Source organism: Pseudoliparis swirei, chromosome 8, assembly GCF_029220125.1.
Source record: "Pseudoliparis swirei isolate HS2019 ecotype Mariana Trench chromosome 8, NWPU_hadal_v1, whole genome shotgun sequence".
In the NCBI taxonomy this organism is placed as follows: domain Eukaryota; kingdom Metazoa; phylum Chordata; class Actinopteri; order Perciformes; family Liparidae; genus Pseudoliparis; species Pseudoliparis swirei.
Window position 1 is genome coordinate 1,558,351 of NC_079395.1, and position 22,190 is coordinate 1,580,540.

The 22,190-nt window shown below is 49.6% G+C and overlaps 1 protein-coding gene across 1 annotated transcript; it reads right to left on the minus strand.

The window, feature by feature from the left end:
* Positions 1–680: 680 nt before the first annotated feature.
* Positions 681–21,671, minus strand: LOC130198351 (delta-1-pyrroline-5-carboxylate synthase-like). The gene is made up of 13 exons (XM_056421502.1): positions 21,588–21,671; positions 8,872–8,988; positions 8,567–8,796; positions 6,384–6,602; positions 6,016–6,106; positions 5,049–5,173; positions 4,809–4,953; positions 4,655–4,728; positions 3,676–3,775; positions 2,955–3,424; positions 2,670–2,865; positions 1,725–1,949; positions 681–1,653 (listed from the first exon to the last, which is right to left on the minus strand). Exons 2-13 carry the CDS (start codon positions 8,966–8,968, stop codon positions 1,571–1,573), a joined length of 2,055 nt encoding a protein of 684 aa, XP_056277477.1. The 5' UTR covers positions 8,969–8,988; positions 21,588–21,671; the 3' UTR covers positions 681–1,570.
* Between the last annotated feature and the right edge of the window lie 519 nt (positions 21,672–22,190).

A 22,190-nucleotide genomic window follows, 5' to 3' on the forward strand; every position in this document is an offset into this window, starting at 1 on the left:
CCTCAAGACTGACTTGTAGAGCAGCTTTATGTGTCAGAGGTTCAGTGAGTGAGCCATGAATTACATCTTTTGAGGCTTTTTAAAACCAGACTTTTTTATTTCATGTTTATGCATGAACGCACTGTTTAGACATGTTTTAAAATCTGAAGTTACTGAGTAAGTAATGTATGTTGTATTACCTTGTGTCCTTAAGATTCACTTGTTGGTTCATAATTGACTGTCAAAGGGAATATTTCCAAATAGTTTTGTTGTGCATACTGTGATATTCTGAACTCTCAGGTTCAAACTGCACCATCTTTTCATTAAATACATTTGAGAAGTTAAAAATGTCCCTCGATTTAGGTCTCAGCTTGTCATTCAGGGGTGATAGTGCATCCCAAAGTCAGACCAGTAGAGAACCACTGCCCCAGACCAGTGGAGAACCACTGCACAGACCAGTGGAGAACCACTGCCCCAGACCAGTGGAGAACCACAGCCCCAGACCAGTGGAGAACCACTGCACAGACCAGTGGAGAACCACTGCACAGACCAGTGGAGAACCACTACCCAGACCAGTGGAGAACCACTGCCCAGACCAGTGGAGAACCACCTGTCTCAACTGTGACAAAGCTTTTAACAAAGTTAATGTAATAATGTTTGTTTGATCTTTGATGAAGTAATGTGGGTTAAAATAAATATAATGAAATTAAATAGATGTATTTTATAATATTAAATACATTTGCATATATAGTTATACATTTATATAAGTACACCTAAATAAACAATAAACAAATGCAAAGACAGTTATTTAACAATATGTTCTGGAGTAGTTAGAATTATACCGTGTTAGTGACAACCGGCCCTTTGAGGGCAGCCATGAGGCAGATGTGGCCCTCGGTGAAAATGAGTTTGACACCCCTGCTGTAGGGCTTGAACATATCCCGTTACCATGACAACATCAACAAATATTGTGTTCAATTGTGGGTATTTGTTCATACTTTTACTCCCTGACTTGAACGTCTTCCAAACATCATTTAAAATAATCTATTTACTTGTTTTTGTCAAAACAGCTTCAATAACAAAACAAATGTTTAATAAATGAATAAACATGCTCTGATTTCCTGTGTTTTAATGTTCCATCTTTAATCCTTAATGTTTCTGATGTATTTCACATGCAGGCTGAACACCAACGTGACATCTCCATGCTTCGACTGGTTAACCCGTGTTTAACGGCACATTGCAATGCATTGTGGGTAATTCTCTTGGTGCCATGTATGCATATAATGCTGCTCCACGGAAAGGGTTCACAAAGGCTCAAAGTAGCTCGTTGGAGATGAACTGCTTCTCACCTGGAAAGCAGACGAGAGCCGGCGGCAGCAGCAGGGGGCGTGTCCAAACAGCGTCATCACGTGGGAGCGTCATCACGAGCGTCGCGGAGCATGTCGGGGCGAAATTCTCACAAGAACTCAAATAAATGCCCCGTCGGATATTAAAACACATTTGGGGGGACTTGATGACAGAGAGAGAGTAACTTTTCTTCTTAAATACTGATGAATGAAAAAAGTGGGCTCCAGCAAAAAGGGCACTTTACTCATCCAGGGCAAAGGGGGAGGTGCTTGAGCACCACTAGGGCTCTACCTGTGCACGTGCCTGCGTGGGAGGGTCTCCAGCTGCCTGTCAAGAAAACACAGGAAGTCACTCACTTCCTGTTAGTTCATTCTGTAGGCAACTTGTAGTTTACAGACCTCGTTGGGATCTCCCATCATGCACTGGGCCAGGCAGTCCGTAAAGAAGCAACAGCAAGCGCCTCGCTCTCGTGAGATTATCGGTGCCCAACGTGATCATGACGTCAGGGCCAGTCGGACCACATCTAACCGCGCATGCGTGGTTCGGAGACGGACTCTGCGGACCTTCTCCTCTCCCACGAGCCTCCGGTGTCGGTCTCCGTGTCTCCGGGAGAAATGCTGAGACTGTTGGTGAAGCAGCAAGTCCACTTCTCAAAACCTCTTTTCTTCTCATTGTTGAGTGTTTTTAATTGTGTCCATTTTTAATGTGTTGTACGGCGACCTTGAGTGCCTTGAAAGGCGCCTTATAAAATGAATGTATTATTATTATTATTGCCGCCCAACTGCCGCCCCCCCCCCACTGCTTATGACGTCATGACCTCACGTTAAAGTGGATGGTTCAAATCCCCCCTGCCCTCCCCCCGGACTCACCTGCAAAGCTGCCTCCGCACAAACGACGTACAACTCCGGGGCGACGCGCGGAGTTCGTCCGCCGGTTCGCGCCGCTGCCGCGCTCTCCAAAACTTTTATGATTTACGTTTTTTTCCATGACTTTTCCAGGCCTGGAAATGACCATTTTAAAATTCCAGGACTTTTCCAGGACTTTAAACCACATGTCCACGACCAAACAGAAATCTCAGTATAAACATGAACAATTTAGAAAATGTTGTGCGTTTTTTGGACCGTTTCTTTAAAAAAAACATATGAATTATTGTAAACTCGGCGGAAGTGAACATGTGATTATAACTAATTTCCATGACTTTTCCAAAATGTTTATGATTTAAGTTTTTTTCCATGACTTTTCCAGGTTTTCCATGACCGTACGGACCCCGATGGAACATAACGACAACATTCACAACGCCGTGATCTAAATGAGTGCAGGATCGTGAACGCTCGCCCACACACCGATGTCGATGGCTTTGTCGATGCTGGCTTCGTTGTCCAGGTAGACGTGGCAGACGCCCTCGCTGTGGCCCAGGACGGGAATGCCCTTCGCCGCCCTCTGGATGTCCCGGACCAGCTGGGACGAGCCCCTCGGGATGATCAGGTCGATCAGCTTGTCCAGTCGGCACAGATCCTCCACTTCCTCCCGGGTGCTCACCTGCACGAGTACATTGTTTTATATCACGGAATATCTTAGAGGTGGTATTGTCCGCGTGCGTTTCACTGACGCCACGGCTTCAGTGTTACCAGCTGAACGGCGTCCGCCACTCCGTGGCTGGAGAGCGCTTCCTGTGTGAGTTGATGTAGGATTCTATTGGTGTTGGACGCTTCTTTACCCCCCTTCAGCAGCAGAGCATTTCCACTGGCAATAGCCAGAGCCGACACCTGAAACGCAACATCCAGCACGTCAACGTGACCTTCAGTGACCCGGGTGAGTCCCCCAGCCCCCGCTGAGCGAAGGCCTCGCGTCGACAGCCGGACGCCGGCTTTACCGCCCTGCGGGAGGCAATCGGGACGCGACTCAAAGATGACCAGCAGGACCCCGATGGGGACGGTGATCTGCTCCAGCTCCAGGTTGTTGGCCACCCTGGTCCTCCTCACAACCCGACCCACGCTATGCCTGGACGACACGGCGAGCTGACGGAGGCCGATGGCGAGGCCGTTCAGCTTCGCAGACGAGAGACTCAGACGGTCGATCAGAGGCTGAGAGAGACGACCTGCGAACGGGAAGAAAACACAACGCAACGCTCTGGAGATCCTCGGATGGAACATCGATGTGCCGTCAGCAACGAGAGGAGAACGCTGCTGATGTCATCCTGACTCCTGCTCTGCAAGCTAACTTCTAAACTCCTAACTCTAACCCGCTCATGGCCGATCCACGGCTGAGCTCAGACACACAGCACGCTGACCCAGATGACGTGACCCTCCTTCACATGCTTCTCCAGGGGTCCGCGGGTCTCCTCTGTACCTGATGTGGTTGCTAACTCCATGTCTCTCTTGTTGGCACTGAGGATCTCATCTTTCTTCTCCGTCAGCAGGTCAGCAAGCGAGCAGATGATCTCCCCTCTCTGGAAGAACAAGCACAGCGCCCCCCCCCCCCCGATGAGAAGAACATATCACCGTCCTCGAGAGGGACGACAGCGACCAGCAGCGTGACGGCGGGATGGGTGTGGTGAGCCCGTGTGTGTCGCCCACTGATTGGCTCAGGGAGGAACATCTTTTCATTGGCCAATCCAGGACCAGAGTCCTCATAAATATCCGGGTCATGGAGGTCACTTCCTGTTTGGATGGTGCAGACAGCGCTGAGTGCAGCGCGAGTGTTCCTCCTTTTCTTGAAGTGAATGTTGTGTTGTGGACTGTGCAATGTGCTGAGCATATGTTGAGTCAATGTTAGACCCCATTTTGTTATGTTACATGTTTTTTCTTTTCCTTTGTATTTCCCTGACTGTGTCAGCGCTTTTGGTTTCTGCTGTTAACATTTGTTTGTGTTTTGAGTTAACTGTTTTATGTGACCTTTTGTACAGGTCAGGTTTTTTGAGCTGATATAAATGTGTATCACATGAAGATGAAGAGCTGCCCACGAGTCGGATGAACACGAGGACCGTCCATTAAGACAACGTTCTGTTTCATTATAAATACATGTACTTGATATATTTTTATGTTCAGTAAAAACCCGTAAAACTCAACTATTTGATTTTGTGTTTTTTCCACACTAATTGAGCTCCACAGCCGAACCTGGAGACGACATCAGAGACTTTGGTAAACAGATATTGAAATTGAGCCACAGGCTACACCTGCATCAGGTGATGAAGGATTCACTTCCTGGGAGTTTCTTCTGTGTGTGCTCAGCGGGGGATGCTCTCTCGTGGGATTCAATCTTTATATATCAGTGATGAATATATGCCGTTCTCGCATTTAAAGAGCCGACCATAGTGAGCGAGTCTCACCTGTTCGGGGTCCAGGGAGGCCAGAGCCCGGCCTGCATGGCGAGCCATCTCCGCCTGCTGCTCCACGGTCGGACCTGGTGGGGTTCACGGTGCAGACGTCAAACATCGAAACAGAGTGAATCAAATCCTCTTTGCACGTGGTTTAACCAAATACCTGCAGGTTTCACTTCAGAGAAGAAGGTGCCGACTTTCTTCCCCTCCACGATGTCCGTGATGACGTGGCCGGTGACCTTCGGGTGTGTGCCGTTGGCGATGACGACCGACGTCCCGCCCTGGAGAGCCCAGAGCGCCGCTTTCACCTGAAGCAGAGGACAACGGGACGGAGTGTCAACGCCGCCGTGTTTCCATCGGCGCCGTTGACACTTCGAGAGAACGCGTCCACCGCCGCGCCGACCTTGGCTTCCATGCCGCCGATGCCGACTCTGGACTTGGTGCCGTAGGTGATCGACTGCTGGTCTCCGGGATAGAATATATCGATGAGTTTGGCATCGTCTGTCCCCGGGGGCCGGTCGTATAAGCCTGGAGAAGAGCATTGCATGTGTAATCCGACACGCAGCCCAACGCAGTCACATTGACAGGCCACCGACAACGAGTTCATACGGACAGGTGACTGATGTGATGTTCAATCCTAAAGACGATGCAGGGACAGCAGATTATTGCTGGAATAATAAGCTGCTTGACTAATGAGGATTTACATTTCTGATTTACTGAAGTACACCTGTTTTATCATTGCACTAAAGGTGGGACTGATGTAGAGGCATCCTGCCGTCAGGTCTCTAGGTCAGGAAAAGAACAACAGAACACAGCTTCCTAAAACCTCAATAAAAAAACAGGAATTTGTAGATTATATAATTCCCACGCAGTTAATTGTTCGACAACATAAACTACGTGGGTTTGTGGTAACCTATGACGAGTATTCTTGATACATCTTGACATGATAAAAAACATTCTGCAGGCCTTTGAAAAGATGAAATACGTAAAGAAAGCCAACGTTGATGCACACATGTAAAGTCAGACGTCTGTCATTCAAGAAAAAATGTAAAGACATGACTGGAGAAGTATAGAAGTAACAGCATCGATGAAGCAGAAGAAGTAACGGGTGATGGAGACAAGTTCTAGAAATTCTGGTTTGTTTGTTTTGTTTTATGTATATGTGTATGTGTGTGTTTCTATATATATATATATATATATGGTTCTTTGAAATACGTTTTTTTGAGAATTCATAGGTTAGGGCTCTTATAAGCTAGGTAGCTTCAGACTCGACCCTTTCGGTCAGCCATTCTTTTCTTTTGTTGAATTCTGATTGTTGTATATTTTGCTGATCGAAATAAACTAAACTCAAACTCAAACTCAAACTGTACCTTCGACATCAGACAGGGCGATGAGGAGGTCTGCTTTCATCTCAACGGCCAGCCGAGCAGCCAAGCTGTCGTTGTCCTTGATGCTTATCACCTGGAACACAAACACACATTCAAGAGGAGGAGAAACGCTTCTCTGCTGCTTCATTGCAACAAAAGCTTCGCGGTGCCATGCGGTTGCCAAAGCAACGGCACGCGTTCACCTCTTTGCAAAAGGAGAGGACGCACGCAGGAGAACAATAGAAACATCAAAGCACCACAGGCTGAACAGCCTGGAACACGAAAACAACGTGTCAGAGAAGTTAAGAGTCAGTGATGGTGGAAATGTAAGAAAAAGCATCCGTCTTTCACGCAGCATGCCCGTCACCCACATTCCCCCCCTGCAGGTCGCTGTTGGGAACGGGGGGCGGCACCACGGCGTCGTTGGTGTTGATGATGGGCACGATGTTCATCCGCAGCAGCTCGTGCAGCGTGCTGTTCAGGTTGCGGCGCTTCTGCTCGTCGTGGAAATCGAGGTTGGTGACCAGAATCTGCAGAAGGGGACAGAAATGTAGAGACTGGAGGGAGACTAGAGGGAGACTAGAGGGAGACTAGAGGGAGACTGGAGGGAGACTAGAGGGAGACTAGAGGGAGACTAGAGGGAGACTAGAGGGAGACACACACACACACACACACACACACACACACACACACACACACACACACACACACACACACACACACACACACACACACACACACACACACACACACACACACACACACACACACACACACACACACACACACACACACACACACTTTGTTTTACCGTCTTCATCGACACCCACCTGGCACCATACCTGCAAACTCATGAGGGCAGGGCTAAAATTAGACACAGTGCGAGTAAATTTTTCATCAACTCGCGCATGCGCGACCAGTAAATTAGCAGGTTTTTTATTTTTTTGTTATTAAATATTTTTGTTGCTGACAAACTTGTTCTACACTTCAGCCCACTATAGTTAGTGGTAATGCCTGAATGACTGGTTTGCTAACCGACATTAACTCCAGAAGAAGAAAGGAGACGAAAACAGAAGAAGAAGAAGGCTGGCCTGTGTGTGAGAGCGGTGGGGGGGGGGATGATTGACAGCGGGAAGGGGGGGGGGGATGACCACGGTTATAGGATAATGTGTGAAAAGAGGCGGGACTTGGGGGTTCTCCAAAGATTTGACATAGCGGTGTCTCCTGTAAACAATGGACAATGGCGAAGCGGACTATCAGTTCGGACTTTCTTCCTAAACCTAATGATATAGAGAAGACAAATCCCGAGAATGAGTCAGACTCAGATCGTGAGGAAACGGTCGTGGCGAAAAAAGGCAGGAAGTTCAGCTTTGGCGATGAGTGGCTGCGAGTTCACCTGGCTGAGGTGTTTCAGGGAGACCAACTCAATGAACTGTACATTCTGCTGTCGATTCCCACAACATGCGGGGAACACGAAATGTGCTGATAAGACTGGCACTACACAATTAAAACACGCTGATCAAACACAACGCCAGTCTGAAACATAAAATGTGCCGCGACCTGTGCAATGAAAGTGCAGCTCCACTCCCAGTCCATTGAGAAGACAAGAGGCTAACCAGTGCGCCGAGGAGGCCGAATTCAGGGCTCTCAAGTGTCACGCATTGAGCGTGAGACTCACGCATTTCGGTCTTACGTCACGCACTCCCGCCACACATCGTATTTCTCACGCTGAAAAAAACTCTTGGCTATTTAATGTTTTAATGTGCCGCAGCGCGCCAACATGAGCCGCGCTGCCCTCACCGTGGAGGAATCAAGCGCTCCCCTGAGTTCTGCTGTGAGGAGCCACTTATCAGCCAATCAAAAAAAAGAAATGGGCTACACAACAGCCAATCAGAAAACAACCCGAATCTGGGTAAGATTCAATCCAGCAACCAATGAAAATAAAGCATCCTGGAATTGCGCGCGACTGACTAATATCCGAAAATTGCGTTCTGCGGGGGTGGGGGGGGGGGGTGCTGCTGATGGAAACGTCACTCTTGCCTGTCTTCAAAACTTGAGAGCCCTGCGATATGCTATTGAAGTTTAACACGGAGTATTTCATTGCCAAATAAGAACACTTTGCAAGTCGATTTATAGTGTGCGCCCCTAAATATTCTGCTTGCGCCCCTAACATTTTAAGTTGGGGGCCACTGTGCTCCTAGTAAAAAAAGTTAGTCTGGAGCCCTGGAGGGGTGAAGGGGGGGGGGGGGTCACATCGTTTTTAACGTGCGGGTACCTTGTTAGCATCGATCCGCCGTGCAGCGTGACAGCAGTAGATGTAGCGGCTAACATTCAAGCAAACGCTAACCCCCAAACGCTGAGGACATCTGAACGCTGATTGGCCGAGACTCACACGCCCCATCAAAGATGTTTTATTGCAAAGAGCACCACTTCGCATTTTCTCCGCCCCTCACTGCAGTCTCAACGCCCCCCCCCCCCCCCCCAAAACAAAATCTCTTCGGATCTACACGATTCACGCGGACGACCTATTTTGATTTCAAAACGGTGAATTTCACCGAAAGGTGACGAGTGTGCAGGTACGTGGCGCCGTCTTCACGCAGCCGCAGTGTCTCTCACGCCTGGGCGACATGAACGGCGTGACCTGCTCTACGATGGAGGCCAGCCGCCCCAGTGCCAGGCCGCACTCGTCCCGCGTCACCACGGCGCTGCCCAGCTTCACCACGATGCGTTTGGCCTGCTTCAGCTCACTGCGGTGGGCGAGGGACTTGCCATGAGGACGTGGGACTGCAGGCAACAACAAAGACACCTTTAATTACACATCGGCAGAGCAGCAAGGCGCCCCTCTCAGCCGGGACTCACATTTAGCCGGAGCGTACGCTCTGATGGACACCGGACAGACGCTGGACTGACGGAGTCTGGATGGCGAGCGAGAACACGAGGCCAGCCGGGCAAGCATGGCGCTGACACTGGAGGGAGCTGTGAAAAACACACAGACGCTACGTCAGGTCACAGCGGTAAGAAGTGTAATAACCTACAGACGCTACGTCAGGTCACAGCGGTAAGAAGTGTAATAACCTACAGACGCTATGTCAGGTCACTGTAGTGAGAAGTGTAATAACCTACAGACGCTATGTCAGGTCACTGAGTTCTTCTCCTCCTCCAACACCAGCTGGTCTTTGATCTGGCGTTGGGCTGTGTGGAGCTCACTTTGGAGGGAGTTCTTCTCCTCCTCCAACACCAGCTGGTCTTTGATCTGGCGTTGGGCTGTGTGGAGCTCACTTTGGAGGGAGTTCTTCTCCTCCTCCAACACCAGCTGGTGTTTAATCTGGTGTTGGGCTGTGGAGCTCCCTTTGCAGGGAAGTCTTTTCTTGAGTCACAGCCGTGACTTTCTGCTTCCACCTGCAAAGGGATTCAGTGAGAGTTTCAGTTTCCTCCAGCTGCTCTTTGTTCTTGAGCTGGGCTGTGTGGAGCTCAGTTTTGAGGAAGGTGTTCTCCTCCTCCAACACCACCTGGGTGTTGTCCGGTGCCTTAAGACCGAGAGGCATCCGGTTCACCGTCTCGTTGAGAGAAGCAATGGTCTCCAGGTGTTCTTTGATGTTAACCTTGGCTGTGTGGAGATCTCTTCGGAGGGTGATCCTCTCATTCTCCAGGTCCTTGGTCGCATCCTGTACCTCCAAGATAAAATCAGTAGAATGCTGAGTCATATCAGCGATGGTCCTTGCATATCTCCTGTGTTGGAGCTTGGCTTCTTTCAGCTCTGTTTTGAGGATGGTGTTCTCCTCCAACATGTTGGCCGGTGCCTTTTGACCACGAGGCATCCAGTCCACTGCCGCATTGAGAGAAGCAATGGTCTCCAGCTGGTCTTGGATGTTAACCTGGGCTGGGTGGAGCTCAGTTTTGAGGAAGGTGTTCTTCTCCTCCAACACCACCTGGGTGTTGCCCGGTGCCTTTAGACCGACAGGCATCCGGTTCACTGTCTCCTTGAGAGAAGCGTTGGACTCCAGCAGGTCCTTGATGTTGACCTGGGCTTTGTGGAGCTCAGTTTTGAGGAAGGTGTTCTTCTCCTCCAACACCACCTGGGTGTTGCCCGGTGCCTTTAGACCGAAAGGCACCCGGTTCACTGTCTCCTTGAGAGAAGCGTTGGTCTCCAGCAGGTCTTTGATGTTAACCTGGGCTGTCTGGAGCTCACCTTGAAGGGAAGTTACTCTCTGCTTCCACTTCCAAAGGTCTTTCTTCAGCTTCTCTGATTTGTGCTGACAAATGTTGAGAGCCTCCTGGTCGGTGTTCTTCAGGGCTGGTGTTCCTCTCAATTTCTCATTCTCAGCAGTTAGCCGTATGTTTTCTAACCGCTCGAGGTTCAGAATGTTATCAAACTCGATCTTGGTGTTATCCTTCCACTCGGTCAGAGCCCTGACCGAGGCCTTCGCCCCGCGAAGGTCTTTCTCGAGTAGCTCAGTTCTCCAGGCCTGGATCTTCTGAGCGTCCTCGCTGGTGGTAACCTTCAAATCATGGATTATGCAGGGGTTCTGCGCGAAAGCCTCCGGCAGCTGCATTTCTCCAATCAGGTGGTCTTCTTGATAAACCGAACCTGCCGCATTTATCAAGTTGATCCTGATGTTTTCAAACTTTTCTTTTTCCTCGATATTCAGGGTGTTATCCATCTTGATCCCGTTGTTATCCATCTCGGTCAGAGCCCTGACCGAGATGGATAACAGTGGCTTAGACTTCCAATCCTGGAGCGCCTTCGCCATCTCTCTCTTGGTAACAACCATCCCTGTTACGGCCTAGAGATACTGGACCCCAAAGCAAAAGACTTAGAGAGATGATCACAAGCAAAAAGTTTATTCTTAGATAAGCAGAGGCAAAGAAAAAAGGCAGTGGAGGCAGGAAGCTGGCTGGCCCGACGTCAGAGACAGGAGGCAAAAACCCAGGATAGCAGCGAGACACACCGTAGGGTCGAACACAAGGAATTATCTGGCAGGGAAGTGGCAAGAGGACTAGGCCTTTATACACAGGTGATTAGGTGAGTGGAAACAGGTGTGCCTCGCTTGCTGCTGGGAGGAGCCAGCCAACTCCCTGTCACACACCAGGCCTGCAGAGGAAAACAGAGAAGGGAGGAGGAGACAGAAGAAAAACACAAAAAGGCACACAACAAAACCATAACTAAACTGAATCATCACAGTACCCCCCCCTCAACGGACGCCTCCTGGCGTCCTACCAGGCTTGTCCGGGTACCTAATATAAAAGTCCCTAAGGAGATCAGGGTCCAAAATAAGGGCGGAGATCCACGACGCTCCTCTAGCCCGTATCCTCCCAATCCACCAAGTACTGGAACCCCGGCCTCGCCTCACGCATCCAACAACCGCTGGACGGTGAAAGCAGGGTGATTGTCAATAATCCGGGCGGAGGAGGGGGCTCGGCCGGAGGACTCAGAGGACTGGAGGAAACTGGTTTGAGCAGTGAAACATGGAATGATGGGTGGACCTTCAAGCCAGCAGGCAGCTTGAGCCTAACCACAGCGGGATTAATAATCCGTTCAATCACAAACGGCCCAATGTACCTGGGTGCCAGTTTGCGGGACTCAGTCTGGAGTGGAAGATCACGGGAGGACAACCAGACCTTCTGGCCGGGCTGGTAGTCCGGGGCTGGAGTGCGATGGCGGTCTGCAAGTCTTTGGTTGCGAGCAGCAGTGCGAGTGAGAGCTGCCGGGCTTCCTGCCAGACTCTGCTGGCACGCAAGATGCCCTGCACTGAGGGAACTGCCACATCCCTCTCCTGGGTGGGAAAGAGAGGGTTGGAACCCAACAGAAGCCATGAATGGAGACATACCTGTGGAGCAAACCAGGGAGTTGTGGGCATATTCAACCCAAGGCAGGTGGGAGGCCCAGGAGACTGGATGGCGAGAAGAGACACAACGAAGGGCTGCCTCAGGTCCTGATTAGCACGCTCAGTCTGGCCATTGGTCTGCGGGTGGTAACCTGATGACAGACTGGCCGGCCCAACGCCTGGCAAAAGCCTTCCAAACTCGAGAGGCAAATTGCGGACCCCTGTCTGAAACAATGTCCTGAGGAATGCCATGCAATCTAAAACATGCTGGATGACTAGTGTAGCAGTCTCCAGAGCAGAAGGTAATTTAGGCAGGGAATGAAATGTGCGGCCTTGGAAGCGGTCAACAATAGTCAGGATAACTGTATTACCCTCCGATGGGGGAAGACCCGTCACGAAGTCCATGGCGATGTGAGACCAAGGCCGATAAGGAATGGGAAGAGGGCGGAGAAGGCCAGCAGGGGCGCGGTGGGATGCCTTACTGCGGGCGCAGACGGAGCAGGCGGCGACATACTCCTTGGTGTCAGAGGACATGGAGGGCCACCAGAAGCGTTGCTGGAGGAGGCCTAGAGTCCGAAGTGCTCCTGGATGGCAAGCTATCTTAGCATCATGTCCCCACTGGAGCACTGAAAATCTGGCGTGCGGTGGAACGAACATCCGACCCGGTGGACAATCCTCAGGAGCTGGATGGTCCTCTTGTGCCTCCTGGACCACCCTCTCAACTTCCCACCTGGCTGCTCCCACCACACAGGAGGATGGCAGAATGGTCCCCACGGAGGACTCCTCAACCGGAGGAGCGAACTGACGTGACAGGGCATCCGCCTTGACGTTCCGTGAGCCTGGCCGATAGGTGAGGTGAAGCTGAACCGGCCCAGAAAAAGCGCCCACCGAGCCTGGCGAGAGTTGAGCCTACGAGCAGAACGGAGATACGATAAGTTTCTGTGGTCAGTCCATACCACAAACGGGTGAGTCGTGCCCTCCAGCCAGTGCCTCCATTCCTGTAGGGCTAAGACTACTGCCAGCAACTCCCGGTTGCCCACATCATAGTTCCTTTCTGCGGGAGAGCCGGGCGGAAAAGAAGGCGAGGGATGCAACTTCTGGTCGGAGGCTGAGCGCTGGGAGAGGACTGCCCGACACCAGTGTCGGAGGCATCCACGACTCCGAAAGGAGCTGAAGAATCAGGATGAGACAACACAGGAGCAGAGGAAAACAAACACTTCAACCTAGCAAAAGCAGCCTCAGCTGCAGATGACCACACAAAGGGAACTTTAACTGAGGTGAGCTTGGTGAGTGGGGCTGCTCGACTATAGTCACGAATAAACCTGCGGTAAAATTGGCAAAACCAAGGAACCTTTGGAGTTGCTTTCTCGTTGTAGGAGTGGGCCATTCGGCCACTGCCATGACTTTGGCAGGGTCGGCTCTGACCTGCCACTTCTCGACCACAAAACCCAGAAATGAAACAGAGGAAACATGAAATGCACACTTCTCAGCCTTCACATAAAGTCTGTTTTCTAGCAGTCTCTGCAGCACCAACCTTGTGTGTTGGACATGTTCTTGGGGGTCACGAGAGAAAATGAGGATATCATCAAGATAAACAAAGACAAATCTGTTAAGCATATCACGAAGGACATCATTAATGAGTGCCTGAAACACAGCAGGGGCGTTAGTTAACCCAAAAGGCATAACAAGATACTCAAAATGTCCCAGGGGAGTCTTAAATGCAGTCTTCCACTCGTCTCCCTCCTTATCCTTACTAGGTGGTAGGCATTTCGGAGGTCCAACTTTGAGAAGATGGTGGCTTGATGGAAGCAACCAAAAGCTGAATCTATGAGCGGGAGAGGATATTTATTCTTCACTGTGATGTCATTCAAGCCCCTGAAATCAATACAGGGGCGTAGAGTCTTATCCTTCTTGGCAACAAAAAACCCTGCCCCAATGGAGCGAGAAGGCGAATGAGACCAGTAGCAACAGAGTCAGTGATATAAGTCTCCATGGCTTCCCTTTCAGGCCTGGAGATATTATATAGTCTGCTCAAGGCAAGGGAGCACCGGGAGCAAGTCAATGCCACAGTCATAAGGTCGGTGAGGTGGTAGAGACAGGGCACGATCCTTGCTGAAAACCTCCTGGAGGTCATGATACTCCGAGGAACTGACGTGAGGTCAACAGGCTTAGGGGAACAGGTTTGGAAGTAACAGTGGTGGGTATGGCAGAGTGCAAACAGTGAGTGGCAGAACAAACTCCAATTGATGATGGATAAGGTGGTCCAGTCTATGTGTGGGCTGTGGAGTTTAAGCCAGGAGACCTAACACAAGCGGAGCAAGGGGTGAGGAATGAGATAAAGGAAATGGTCTCATGATGATTACCTGAGAGTAACAGTGACACTGGGGCAGTACGGTGAGTTACACGGGCTAGAAGTCTACCATCAAGAGAAAAAATGTCCTTGGGCTCGGGAAGGGGTTCTGAGGAAGATTTGACTGGAAAACAACCTCAGAGTCAATAAAGTTCTCCAGCCCTGAATCTACTAAGACTTGGAGGAAGGAAACTTGTGCACAGGAAACAGTACCCTTTAACTGGAGGCGATTAACGAGGGCAGGGAGGCGGATGTATGGCTCACCAGCGCCCCTCCCCTGGCTGATGAGCCTGCTCTTTTGGCAGGACGGAACAGTTGGCTCGAATGTGGCCAGCCTGGCCACAGTATATGCAGAGCTTCTGGAGGAAGCGGCGTTCACGTTCGGCAGGTGAGAGCCTCATTCTCCCAAGCTGCATAGGCTCCTCTGGGCTTAGAGATGAGGAGGCTGATGGAAGTGGGTCCCGTAGGAAAAGGCTCCAGGCGTGGGTTAGGAGGTGCAGACTGTCCAGCCGGACGTGGTGACTTGGGTTGGGAAAGGGGAGGAATCTCTGCTTGCCTGTTCTCCCTCGCCTCTCACGAAGGCGATTATCTAAGCGAATGGCTAAAGAGATTAATTCCTCAAGGACGAGGTCTCATCTCGAGCAGCTAGCTCGTCCTTTAACTCCTCGTTTAATCCACGGAAAAAACTGTCTGTAGAGCCTCACCCCACCCGCTCTGCTGCAAGAATGCGGAAATCAATGGAGTATGTAGAGACTGACTCTGAACCCTGATGTAAAGAAAGGAGTCGATTACCGGCCTCCTTACCCTGAAGCGGGTGATCAAAAACGTTAAGCATTTCGGTCTCAAACACAGGAAAGGAGTTATAGATAGCTGGATTACCCTTGGCTATGACCACCGCCCATGCAGACGCTTTACCCGATAACAAACTCATAACGAAAGCTATCCTAGTTCTGTCAGAGGAGTAAGTTAAAGGCTGCTGATCAAAGACTAGGGAGCACTGGTGAAGAAACTGACTGCATGTCCCTGAATCACCTGAATACCTCACAGGGGTGGGGATGAATGGTTCACGGGTTGGCAGGATGAATGACTTGAATATCTGGAGCTGGAGGCGGTGAAGCAGGAGCTGGAGCCGTCAGAACGTTGAGCTGGGTGGAAAACTGGGTCAGGCGGCTGCTGAGCTGAGTTACACCGGCATCAAGGTTCTGGAGGGATTCCATGATTCCTTGCAGAGCTCGTTCGTGCTGCCCCACACGAGCTCCTTGTGAGGAAAGAGCCTGCTTAATTCTCTCAGTCTCTGCGGGGTCCATACTTTGGCCAGATAATTCTGTTACGGCCTAGAGATACTGGACCCCAAAGCAAAAGACTTAGAGAGATGATCACAAGCAAAAAGTTTATTCTTAGATAAGCAGAGGCAAAGAAAAAAGGCAGTGGAGGCAGGAAGCTGGCTGGCATGGAGACGTCAGAGACAGGAGGCAAAAACCCAGGATAGCAGCGAGACACACCGTAGGGTCGAACACAAGGAATTATCTGGCAGGGAAGTGGCAAGAGGACTAGGCCTTTATACACAGGTGATTAGGTGAGTGGAAACAGGTGTGCCTCGCTTGCTGCTGGGAGGAGCCAGCCAACTCCCTGTCACACACCAGGCCTGCAGAGGAAAACAGAGAAGGGAGGAGGAGACAGAAGAAAAACACAAAAAGGCACACAACAAAACCATAACTAAACTGAATCATCACAATCCCGATGTTTCCTACCCTTTCCTGCTCGATCTTCAACGTGGTCTTGTTCTTATCCATCAACTCGGTCAGATCCCTGACCGAGGCCTTTGCCCCGCAAAGGTCTTTCTCGAGTGGCTCAGTTCTCCAGGCCTGGATGTTCTGAGCGTACTCGCTGATGTTAACCTTCTTATCACGGATTATGCGGTTCTGCGCGAAAGCCTCCGGCAGCTGCATTTCTCCAGTGATCGTTGTTCGTTGATGCACGTCCTCCGTAGCTATCAATATGATCTTACTGTGTGCGGTTTGCTTCTCTCTTTGTGATTTGCTTCTCTCTGTGTGCGGCTTACTTCTCTCTGGGTGCGCTGTGCTGAAACTCTCCTCTAACTCTCAAAGAAACTGAAACGGTTCTCTCCTACTTATATACTTCAGTGATGTCACAGATCAAAGCCACAAAGACATCACAGGCAGAATGGCTCACACACTCGCTCACACACTCGCACACTCACTCGCTCACACTCACTCGCTCGCACACTCACACTCGCTCACACACACACTCACTCACTCGCTCACACACTCGCTCGTTCGCACACTCGCTCACTCACTCGCACGCTCGCTCCCTCGCTCCCTTCCTTCCTTTCTTTCTAGGAAGTCTCTTTAGGTTTTGTTACCTCTGCATCATGGGATCAAGTGTTGGTACCACTTGCTCCTCGGAGGCCAGTTGGAGATCTGGTTCTGGAGCTTCTTCAAGCTGGGACTGAAGAAGCTCTCGCTGGTCTGCCGCTCCTTTACTGGTCCTGCGGATTCTGCTGGAGTCTCTCTGTGGAGAGAGGAGGACACTTGGTTGAAGATAGATCGCTCTAGAGTTCTGGAGAGAAGAAGAGAGAAAGGTCTGTAGTCGTTGACTTCAGACGGGTTGAGGGTGGTTCCCTTCAGGAGACGGTTTACTCTCGCCTCCTTCAGAGGGTTAGGAAAACGGCCGGTTGAGAAGCAGCTGTTGATAAGATGGGTGAGAAAGGTTAGAAGGTCAGAAGCAACAGCCTGGAGAATGTGAGATGGGATGGGGTCAAGAGGTCAGGTGGTCGAGGCGCTGTAGGTTACTAAGGTAAGAACCTGATCAGGAGACAAGGAGCTGGAAGAGGAAAGAGACGGGGACGAAGAAGAAGTTAATGGAAGTGTAGTGATAGAAAGTGGATTAGTGAAGGAGGAGCGTATGTCGTCTATCTGGTTTGTAAAGGAGACGACAAAGTGGCTCGGTAGAAGTGTGGAAGGAGGGGGACAGGGGAGGTCAAGGAGGTTGGAAAAGATAGAGACGAGTTTAATGGGTTAGAGAAAGACGATTGAATTTAGTTTTTTGTAGAATGATCTTTTGGCGTCAGAGATAGAGGCAGCGAAGAAGGAGAGAAGAGATCGATCGGCTAGCAGGTCGTGTGCATGGTTACGTTTCCTTTTCGACGCTCGCGAGGCGTCTCTCTCGGCGGTAATGAGGAAGACAGCGGCAGAGACGACGTAGAATCAGCTGCAGGTGAAGAAGCCGAGTTGGGAAAGCCGATCAGCGTTATGAAAAAGTAGCGCTGGAAACGGTGGTCATTCTGACGGAGTCGATGAAAGTCACCGAGCTGCGTGAGCCTACAGGCGATGAGATGAACCCAAACACGAGGGCGTTAGATGTTCACGTTTGTGTGGTGTCCTTGGGGGGGCGGGGGGGTCTTTTAGTTGACTAGTTCCTGTTGGATTGCAGCAGCGTTCAAATAGTTAATAAAAGGCTTCCAGGTCTCTTCGAAGGATTCACTGGAATATCTGAGTCCAAATCTGATCTTTAAAAGTTTTATATGATTTAGGATCTCTTTAACTGTTAAACTGTTATGTGTCGGCGGAAGAATGTGTTTCCACTTCAAAAGTACGAGGTGTCTAGCTAACGGTGTCGTGAAGGCCGGGAGGCGTCGCCCTGCCAATGGCAGGTTGTGTGGGTGTGTAACGAGTCACGTGAAACCGCGAAAAGCCACAAAAGCTCAAGCGGGTAAACTCAGGCAAGTAAACGCAGCATAAGGCGCTGAGAGGATTCAGAGTTGATGTGAGATGGGATCGTTGAGAATTTAGTACCGATGACAAAGAAAAGACTTTAAGGTGTTTAAAGTTGAAGTCATACGCGGGTAAAGCCATGGAGATAAGCCGCTAAAACTCACAGGAGTAAACGCAGCTTAAGGCGCTGAGAGGTTTCAAACTTTTATTTTGTTTTGTTTTATTCTTTTTTTTTATTTTCATGATTTTGTATTGATTTCGCAAACACAGGAATGATGAATAATGCCACTTCCAAGAAGTTGGGGTATACAGAATGTTACATTCAGTCGTTTGGAAAAATACAAATACAAAATCAGATGGAACCTTTGAGAATTTAGTACCGATGTCAAAGAAAAATACTTTAAGGTGTTTAAAGTCATACGCGGGTAAAGCCATGGAGATAAGCCGCTAAAACTCACAGGAGTAAACGCAGCTTAAGGCGCTGAGAGGTTTCAAACTTTTATTTTGTTTTGTTTTGTTTCATTCTTTTTTTTCCTGATTTTGTATTGATTTTGCAAACACAGGAATGATGAATAATGCCACTTCCAAGAAGTTGGGGTATACAGAACGTTACATTCAGTCGTTTGGAAAAATACAAATACAAAATCAGATGGGACCTTTGAGAATTTAGTACCGATGTCAAAGAAAAAGACTTTAAGGTGTTTAAAGTCGAAGTCATACGCGGGTAAAGCCATGGAGATAAGCCGCTAAAACTCACAGGAGTAAACGCAGCTTAAGGCGCTGAGAGGTTTCAAACTTTTATTTCGTTTTGTTTTGTTTTATTCTTTTTTTATTTTCATGATTTTGTATTGGGGGGGGGGGCTTTAATCAGTGTTGTCACGAATGCCAATATATAGGAGACAACAATTTCAGTTTCTTAGAGCATTATTGAGTATTTCGGCACAACACACACAGAGAACCAAAGCGCACAGAGAACCAAAGTGCACTCAGACAAGATCAACTTGTTAGCTACAGAAGACATGTATCAACAAACAAGTCATTGGAGAAATGCAGCTTTTCGCGTAGAAACCCTGCATCATCCATCAAGAGAGCGTTACCACCAGCGAGGACGCTCAGAAGACCCACGCATGGAGAACTGAGCCACTGGAGAAAGCCCTTTGCGGGGCTAAAGGTCTCGGTCAGAGCTACGACCGAGATGATGGATGAGATCAAGTTTTATAGAACCCTGAAGATCGAGGGAGAAACATCAAGATCGAATTGATAAATACGGAGGCTTCCGTTAATCAAGAAAAGTAATACTGGAGGTATGCAGCTGCCCAAAACATTTGCGCAGAACCCCTGCATAATCAACCAGAAGGTTGTTACCATCAAAGAGTGGGCTGAATTGATCCATGCGTGGACGTGGACAACTCAGCCACTCAACAAGCCCTTTGCGGGGCAACAGGCTCGGTCAGGGATCTGACCGAGATTATGGATAACAACAAGATCAAGTTTGATGAAACCCTGAGGATCGATCCGCAGGAGAAGGTGGGAGACACCAAGATTAGTTTTATAAATACGGAGGATTCCGTTGATCAAGAAAAACATTTAATCTGAGATATGCAGCTTTTCGCGTAGAAACTCTGCATCATCCATCAAGAGAACGTTACAACCAGTGAAGACACTCAGAAGACCCACGCATGGAGAACAGAGCCGCTGGAGAAAGCCCTTTGCGGGGCGAAAGGTCTCGGTCAGAGCTACGACCGAGATGGTGGCTAACAACAAGATCAAGTTTGAGAACACTTTGAATCTCGAGCCGGTGGAAAATAATCGTCTGTGACTAAAGAAAAGACTTCCCTCCAAACGGAGCGGTCAACAACAAAGACCAGCTGGAGACATAGCAGCTCTGAACGAGACGGTGAAACAAAGGCCGCTCGACCTCAAGGCCGCTCGACCTTTTGTTTTGTTTTGTTTATTTTCTTTTATGATTTTGTATTGATTTTGCAAACACAGGAATGATGAATAATGCCACTTCCAAGAAGTTGGCGTATACAGAACGTTACATTCAGTCGTTTGGAAAAATACAAATACAAAATCAGATGGGACCTTTGAGAATTTAGTACCGATGTCAAAGAAAAATACTTTAAGGTGTTTAAAGTCAAAGTCATACGCGGGTAAAGCCATGGAGATAAGCCGCTAAAACTCACAGGAGTAAACGCAGCTTAAGGCGCTGAGAGGTTTCAAACTTTTATTTCGTTTTGTTTTATTCTTTTTTTTATTTTCATGATTTTGCAAACACAAGAATGAAGAATAATACCACCGCCAAGAAGTTGGGGTATACAGAACTTTACATTCAGTCGTTTGGAAAAATACAAATACAAAATTAGGAAGGAGGGAGGGAGGGAGGGAGGGGGGAGGGTAACTAGAAAATTACCCACAAGCCTCCCAAAAAAAAGGCACTGGTAATGGTACTCCTGGTTTACTGGGATGGGGTTCGATACCCTGAAGTGTCGGTAATCGGCTCACTGTTGAGAATGAGAAACTGAGATCTGCCTTGAAGAACACCAACGACCAGGAGACTCTCAACATTTATCAACAGAAAACCGAGAAGATCTATTTATTTAATTTAACTAATTTAACTTATATCTCCTCCGTGAATCGCCACCTTAACGTGGTGGAGGAGTTTGAGAGGCTCAGTGATCCCGGGAGCTATGTTGTCCGGGGGTCTCCCAAGGCAAACAGGTCTCGGGTGAGAGTCCAGACTAAGAGCGGTTCAAAAACCCTGATGAATAGCAGCACACGGTCTTCAGCTACCTCGCCCGGACAAGGGAAACCGGGGCACCCTCCCGGAGCCAGACCCAGGAGGGGAGCTCGTCGGCGAGCGTCTGGTGGCCGGGCCTTCGCCTATGGGGCCCGGTCGGGCTCAGCCCGAAGAAACAACATGGAGCAGCAACCCTGTGGACCCACCACCCGCAGGGACAATCATCGGGGTCGGGTGCTATGTAGACCGGGCGGCAGGCTGGGCGGGGGGCCTGGGCGAGCCGATCGCCGGTGGCATAGACGAGCTCTAGGGACGTGGAACGTCACCTCGCTAGCGGGGAAGGAGCCAGAGCTGGTGCGGGAGGGGGAGCAGTACCAACTAGATCTAGTTGGGCTCACCTCCACGCACAGCGCTGGCTCTGGAACCAAGCTCCTGGAGGAGGGTTGGACTCTCTTCTTTTCTGGAGTTGCCCAGGGTGAGAGGCGCCGGGTGGGAGTGGGGATACTCACAAGCCCCCGGCTGAGCGCTGCTGTGTTGGAGTTTGCCCCGGAGAACGAGAGGGTCGCCTCCCTGCGCCTACGGGTTGCGGGGAGTAAGGCTCTGACTGTGGTTTGTGCTTATGCACCAAACCGCAGTTCAGAGTATCCGGCCTTCCTCAAAAAGGAGAAACACACTCTGATAATTCTCTAAATGGGATCAAACGTTTTGCCGTCTGCACACGTCCTTCACGGGCCGGCAGTTCTACCCACGACTCAGCTTCTGGGCCCAGAAGAGTCACAGCTGGTACCACGAGTTATGCGTTTCTCCTCCGTTCTCTGCTTCTGTTGTTCATCGTCAGCGTTTTCTCCTGAAGGTGTGAGACACGGAATGCCTCCCGAAGGCATCGTTCAAGACGAAAGGCGTGTTTTTGGAGGAACGGTACTTACCTCCTGCTGTGAGGGCAGCAGCGTCTGAGCGGTCAGCGCCACGTGTTCCTGCTCCGTGACGGCGAGCTGCAGCTGGGAGACGCCGTCGAGCAGGAAGCGCCGCTTGTCTTCTGCGTGAGCGGAGCGGCCGGCGAGGGTTCTGCAGGTACATTGTTGGTGCAACAAAGACAAGGAGAGGATGTGAGAGCAGACTCGTGCTAGAAAAACTTACACAAGCACATTGTTTTCCTACGTGGCAAGTGTGAGTGATTTAAAGGATTAGTGGCGTTCACTAATTTATACATGATGATATCCACGAGGAGTCAGAAACTTACATTATCGTCAACAAAAATAAAAAATATATACGAAGACAAAGGTATGTAAAAGGAATATTCTGTTGACCATTTAACATCATCAATGATCATCATCATCATCATAGCGTGGCAATTTACAGAGAGGTTTGTTCAATTTTGGTGTCATTTTTTAGGACGACAACAAAAGCAAGTGACGAGACGAGATGCAAGTGAGAAAAACAGTTAATTGTGTCCGCTCAACATTGTTTATGACTTAAGAACAGGTGGAAAAAAAGTGTTGCAAGGATAAAAACAAACGTTTGTTCCTGTA

What these genes read in the sequence shown, in the direction of transcription:
- LOC130198351 (XM_056421502.1), bottom strand. Translation starts at nt 8,968, where the DNA reads ATGCTTGCCCGGCTGGCCTCGTGTTCTCGCTCGCCATCCAGACTCCGT. An exon ending in TCGGCGGCATGGAAGCCAAG is followed by an intron (nt 4,954 to 5,048) that starts GTCGGCGCGGCG and finishes CCTCTGCTTCAG; the next exon opens with GTGAAAGCGGCGCTCTGGGC. An exon ending in CCTCCCTGGACCCCGAACAG is followed by an intron (nt 3,776 to 4,654) that starts GTGAGACTCGCT and finishes TTGTTCTTCCAG; the next exon opens with AGAGGGGAGATCATCTGCTC.